Below are 7,142 nucleotides of genomic sequence, written 5' to 3' on the forward strand. Positions count from 1 at the left end.
CCTGCACGTATATATTTTTGAACAATAAATTGCCAATCTCAAGTCCCCTTGATTATTGCCACAAGTAGTGCCCTTAAAAAGGATATGAAAATCAGTCTTTTACATGCAATCCCACCTTGAAATTCCCTAGCAAATAGATAAAAAAAAAAAAAAAAGAGCTCAGTCGCAGAATGAAGAAAGCTGAGCTGGTCTTCATACCAACACCAGGTATAAGCCACCTCGTATCCACAGTAGAGGTAGCAAAGCTTCTTGTAGACCGTGATGAGAGGCTTTCAATCACCTTCCTCATCATGAAACTACGTTCTGACCCCAAGGTTGATAGGTTTATAAATTCAGTGAGTACAGCCTGTAGTCGTATCCGGTTCATTGACTTGCCTAAAGATGAGCCTGATCCAAACCAACCGAGGAAGTTCTTCTTTTCTTTGATTGAAGCCCAGATACCCCATGTCAAAGAAGAAGTCTCTAAGCTTGTGACTCAGTACGAGTCAAGCCCTGACCCGCCAACACTTTCTGGGTTTGTTCTCGATATGTTTTGTACACCAATGATAGATGTGGCCAATGAATTTGGTGTTCCCTCATATATTTTCCTTACGTCAAGTGCAGCTTCTCTTGGCCTTCAATTTTATGTTCAAGCTCTTCACGATGAGCAGAAAGTTGACCCTACTGAGTTCAAGGGCTCGGATGCTGAGTTGGTCATGCCGTGTTTGGAAAATCCTTGTCCAGCTAAGGTCTTGCCTTCTCCTATGCTTAACAAAGAGTGGCTGCCACTTCTCCTCCGTCAAGCTAGAAGGTTTAGAGAAAGTAAGGGTATTATAATAAACACATTTGAAGAGCTGGAATCTCATGCGACCGACTCCTTTTCTAAGGGTAATACCCCTCCGGCATATCCAGTGGGTCCCATTTTAAACCTTAATCGAGATGGTGATGGTGACGAGGAGCCTGATAAACGCAAAGACATCAAGCAATGGCTTGATGATCAGCCCCTATCCTCCGTAGTGTATCTATGCTTCGGGAGCATGGGGAGTTTTGGAGTGGATCAGGTGAAGGAAATTGCTTGTGGACTAGAGCAGAGTGGGCATCGATTCTTGTGGTCTCTACGTAAACCACCACCAAAAGGCAAGATGGAATTTCTTCCAAGCGATTACACTAATCCTCGGGATGCCTTACCTGAAGGGTTTTTGGATAGGACGGCTAAAATTGGAAAAGTAATTGGATGGGCTCCACAGACAGATATTTTGGCCCATCCATCTGTAGGAGGGTTTGTATCGCACTGTGGATGGAACTCTATACTGGAAAGCATATGGAACTCTATACCCATCCATCTGTAGGAGGGTTTGCATCGCACTGTGGATGGAACTCTATACTGGAAAGCATATGGTTTGGCGTTCCAATTGCCACTTGGCCATTATATGCAGAGCAACAATTTAATGCTTTTATGTTAATTGTTGAGTTAGGGTTTGGAGTGGAGATTAAAATGGATTATAGAAGCGAATTTAACTGGGATGGCAATGAAAATATTATTAGTGCCGGGGAAATAGAGAGAGGAGTAAGGTGTTTAATGGAGCTTGGCTCGGAAAAGGTGGAGAAGTTGAAGGGGCTGAGTGGAAAGAGCAGGAAGGCTTTGGAGAACGGTGGATCCTCGTTCACTTGGCTAGGTCGTTTCATTCAAGATTTGGTGGACCACCTATCATGATTAAAGTGTACTCTCTTCGAGTTATTTGATACGAAGTCTTTCAATTGATATGTTGCCTTTCTTTAATATATATATGTACGTATGTATGTATTAATTTCTATGGCCTTCTTTAGTATTAGTTCTCGTGATCGATTCGGAAACTGGTATTAAAGAAGCTTTATGTCATTAGTTGATTCTAGAATAATTTTTTTTTTTTTTTATTCTGCTGATTTGATGAGAGCCGAACAGATTTGATTGATTTGATATTTTAACGGATTTAACTAAAAACTTTAAATGTCAAATTTCTTAAGGCCAATCTGGTAAACTTCTAACAGACTACAAAACATATATTGAAATCAGAGTTTTACAGTAAAATGATTTGTACATTGAAATTATCATTTTAGTCTTATTAAGAAAAACTCAAAGAAATTCATTTTAAGGATAAAAAGTCCTTAATTCATTTATCATAGTTTAAATGATTAGGAACAAAAAGATTTTTTTTTTATGTATAGTAAAATAATTTAAATATCCTTAAAAAAATATTAAATTTATATATAGTGGTGTTTTAGTTTTTTTATTTTTTAGCACAATAAAATGATTTTAGTTTTTTAAATGCTAAAATTACCAAACTTCTTTTTAGGTTTTATGTTTTAATTTCATTAAAAAATTAATAATCAAGTTTGTTTAGGAGAAGTTTTGTTTTTTGATAAATAATAATACTATTTAAAAAATTAATGATTGAAGTAGGATTAGTCCATGGAAATTAAATAAAAAACAAAAGGAATTTTATAAATGATAATAAAATTGTGGTTGTTGATGATATAAAGAAGGTGTTTGAGAAAACGGTAGTAATTATTTTTTAAAATATTTTTTGTTCATAATTATATTAAAATAATATTTATTTTATTTTTAAAAACTATTTTCAATACTAGTGCAATAAAACAACTTAAAAGCAATATATATATATATATATATATATATATGTATGTATGTATGTATGTATATATTTAATTTAACAAAAAACATGTTGAACGACCAACCACACAAACCTATGATAAAACAATAAGATGTGTGATGGAACATATTATCCTAAAGTGGTACGAGAAAGAAGATGAAAGAGACTAGTAAAACAAGTCGAAAAGCTTTGACGAATGAAGATAATACACATTCAATAAACAAGTCGAAAAGCTTTGACGAATGAAGATAATACACATTCAAGCTATGTGGAGAGAGAGAGAGAGAGAAAGGTGAGAATAAATCAAGCAATGCTCTCTCTCGGCAAGAGAAACAAGCTGTGGAGGGGGAGAGATCGAGAGAGTGAACGATCGACAAAGTACTTGTAATTGTAATTGTAATTGTAAGAAAACCACCATTTCCTAATGAGATACCATCTGCAGAACACTCCGTCAGGAAGAAAAGGATTGACAGTAAAAGACTCGATCACGTTAAGAAAATTCCAGGATGTTTTAAGATGAGAACAAACAAAGAAAGATAATATTTCAAAAATGCTATTATAAATATATTTCAAGTATTTATAGTTCCTTAACCATATTTTTTGGGGTTAAAAAATCATTTCACTTTTATATATTAAATTTGAATTATGAATTAAGCCTACCCAAGACACCACAACCACATACTTGTCTTTCAAGAAATTTATTCAGTTAAGATATAGAAATGTGACATGCTATAAAAGGCTTTAATGCACCTAATAATATCGGTGAAGTTTAATCCCTTTTAAAATTGATGCCAAAATGTATAGAGGTGTGGTGTTAAATTCTAATATTATATTTGAATTAATGAATGTAGTGAATTTTGCCATGCGTTAGGCCTGGGATAGCATGAATTGCCCCACCATGCCCGAGGTGCAATGACAAAAAATCCTTAAACTCAACACCCTTTAAAAACATCAAGTCTGGATGCTAGGGTTGGCAATACATCAAGCCCACAAAAAATAAAGAATAAAGAATAGGCTTGCTGTCTTGCCACAAAAACTAAGAATTATATATAAAAAAAATTAAAAAAAACATTTCTAAAACTACAATTAAAGATGTTTTTGTTAAAAAATTTTAAATGTAAAAAGATATTTAAGCATTATTAATGCTAGTAAAAGAAAAAACTTGACTACCTAATCAGCTAGAAGGGTAAAAAAAATAATGTAGACAGTCTATAAAAAATGTGATTTGATTAAAAAACTTGAATATATATATATATGTAGAAATTTCAGCCCATAATATTACTTTGAATTTCATAAAAGATATCTAAATTTAAATTTCTGACCGGGACAGCGTCCCATTTTTTTGGGTCTTCTTGACGAATTGTAAAAGCAGACCACAATCACAGCAAAGCCATGACCTCACTCTTATTCTTGTCCTGCACGTAGATATTTTTGAACTATATATTGCCAATCTCAATTCCGCTTCATTATAGCCACAAGTAGCGCTTTTAAATTATGAAAATCAGTATTTTGCATGCAACCCCACCTTGAAATTCTATAGCTAATATAGAAAAAAAAAAAAAAGGAAGAAGAAGAAGAGGAGAGCTTAGTATAATGAAAAAAAAGTTCAGTGTAACTTGTTTGAAAATGTAATTATAATTATTTTTTAAAAGAATTTATATTAAAATAATATTTTTTATTTAAAAAAGTTATTTTTAAAATTAATGTATGGAAACAATTTAAAATATATAAAAAAATTATTTTTAATAAAAAATAAAATTAAACTTTTTAAAAATGCGATGTAACGTAATTCTCGGGGAGAGAGAGTGAACAATTGACGAAGTAATTGTAATTGTAAGAAAAATTATAATCTTTGTTTTTTTTTTTGTTGTAGTAAAAAAGCTAAAGAGTTATTTCATTTTTATATATTAAATTTTTATTATGAGTTATATTTCACTTAATTTACTTAAAATATTATAATTATATATTTATTTTTTATTAAATTTATTCAGATAGAAATATGATAAATCACAAGAAATTTTAATATATTTAATAGGGTCGGTGAAGTTTATTTATTTAAAAAATAATTTCTTTTAAAATTTATGTAAAAATTTATAAAGATGTAGGGTTAGATTCAAGTATTATATTTATATCTATGAATGTAATTAATTTTATTAGATTCAAGCATTATATTTACATCTATGAATGTAATGGATTTTGTCACATTTTAGGCCTAGAAAAGAATGAAGCGCACAGCCATCCTCAAGATACAATGACAAAAATTCCTCATGCTCAACACCCTTGAGAAACATGCATCAGCTGAGGTGCTAGGTTTGACAAGAAATCAAACCTATAAAAAATAAACTTGGTGTTTTGTTACATTGACTAAGAATTATATATATAAACAAATCATACAGAAAAATATATGTGTGTAAAGAAAGCTACAACTAAAGTTATTTTTATTTTAATTATTTTTGTTAATAAGGTTTAATTTCTTCAGAATTATTGGTTCATCTTATGCAGTGATTATATTAAATTTTGTTGAATATAAAAAAATTATTTAAATATTATTAATAATTTTTTTAGCAAAAAAAAACTTGACTCCATTGACCTAATCGACTTAAATAATACAAAGATAATATAGATAAATTATAAAAAATATAATTTAATTAAAAAATTTAAAAAAATATTTTTTTAAAAAAATATTAAATTAATAACATATTAAATTAATTCATTAACCTCGAGTTATTCTATTATAAAGCTATAGTAATAAAACTTAATTTTTAATTCAATTAATTTTACATAAAAATTATAAACAAATTATATATCTTTTTTAAAATAACCTAAATTAACCTGATAATATTGGAGAGGAGATTAAAATGGATTCTAGAAAAGAATTGAAATCGGATGGTAATATAGCCTTGATTGCTGTTCAACGCTGACATCAAAGCCATGACCTCAGTCTTTAATCTTGTGCTACACATGTATGATATTTTTAACAAAGAACCCCTTGTAGTGTGCCTAACTAGGATGCGAAGATCAGTCTTCTGCATTCCTCCTTGAACTCTCTACTCGTTGTAAGCCAAGGAAGAACAAACAGAGAGACCTCAGTTGCAGAAATGAAGAAAGCTGAGCTAGTCCCCATACCAGCACCTGGTATAAGCCACCTTATGTCCACAGTAGAGGTAGCAAAGCAGCTTGTAGAACGTGATGAGATGTTTTCAATCACCTTCCTCATCATGCTCAAAGACTGGTTGCTACATTGATTCATTGAGTGCAACCGGCACTCGAATCCGGTTCATTAAGTTTTCGTTGCCTGAAGATGAGCATGAACCCAACAAGTTTCTTTTTTCTTTAATTGGAAACCAAATCCCCATATCAAAGAAAAAGTATTTCACGCACATTTATTACCACCAGTAAATTTTTATTTTAATTCATAATCAGAAAACTGATTAGAAACCATCAAAATAATAAAATTATTTTTGGACTATAAAATATAGATAATTTCATGTAGGGTGTACTAGGGTACTAAAATCTTCTCTAATTATAATTAATATTTTATTTTTAAAATTTATAATAAGACCAATACATTCTTTAATGATTCTAAATTAAATAATTAGATGGTGACTTTTTGATTCTCTAATGCTACATGTAGCATTTATAATCCAACATAAATTCTTTAACAAGAAAATATTAATGTATTTCTTTAAAAAAAATTAAATATAAATATAAAATTATTCTTAAATAACCCTTTGGTAACAAGGGTTTCGAACTCAAAATAATTTTATAGATTGTACTACAGCATGTGGGCTCATGAGTTTGAGCTATGCTTTGATCGATTAATGTGAGATACTTTATTACTAGGTCCATGTTTGATTAATACTTTTTTAAGTGCTTAAAATATTTTAATACATAAAGCCAATATATTAATTAAGTTATAAAAATGAATATATTTAAATAATACGCATTCATAATTTTTTCATGAATTATAAGTAATTCATTGAAAAAATCAAGTCAGCATGCGAGCCCATGCTGTGAACCTCAAATCGGTCTCTTAGGCTTCCGAAGCTTCTTCAAAAGCCTTCGCGTCCTACATTCCTTGATCAATCTCACGGTGATGAATATTATTGTTGTTGTCCACCTGTTATGAAATTTGTTATACTATGAAAACTGTCAAGAAAAAATATACATTTTTTCTTTATTTAAATTTTGAGATTAGTGCCTAATTTTTTTTAAAATATACCGAACTGGTATAAAGATGATGTGTTTTTAAAGTTATTCACAAACTAACTTTAATCTCTATTAACATCAATTAAAAAAAAAACATAGAAAATTTAGCCCATAATAACTGAGCGACGGCTAATAAGGGGTCAAAAAACATTGTCTTTTTATAACTTAAATTACTGACAGGGACTGCAATTCATTTTTTGGGGTCTTTTTGACGAATTGTAATCGTAGTCCACAATGACAGCAAAGCCATGACCTCACTCTCACTCTTGTCCTGCACGTATATATTTTTGAACAATAATTTGCCAA

The 7,142-nt window shown here is 30.5% G+C and overlaps 1 protein-coding gene across 1 annotated transcript; it reads left to right on the forward strand.

Annotated features, from left to right (window-relative positions):
- Positions 1-45: 45 nt before the first annotated feature.
- LOC105118673 (anthocyanidin 3-O-glucosyltransferase 2-like) lies at positions 46-1,743 on the forward strand. Its single transcript, XM_011016663.1, has 2 exons — positions 46-1,282; positions 1,357-1,743. The coding sequence occupies exons 1-2, from the start codon at positions 171-173 to the stop codon at positions 1,691-1,693; spliced, it is 1,449 nt and encodes a 482-aa protein (XP_011014965.1). The 5' UTR covers positions 46-170; the 3' UTR covers positions 1,694-1,743.
- The last annotated feature ends 5,399 nt before the right edge of the window (positions 1,744-7,142 follow it).

Source organism: Populus euphratica, unplaced genomic scaffold, assembly GCF_000495115.2.
Source record: "Populus euphratica unplaced genomic scaffold, PopEup_1.0 scaffold2120.1, whole genome shotgun sequence".
Taxonomy (NCBI): Eukaryota; Viridiplantae; Streptophyta; class Magnoliopsida; order Malpighiales; family Salicaceae; genus Populus; species Populus euphratica.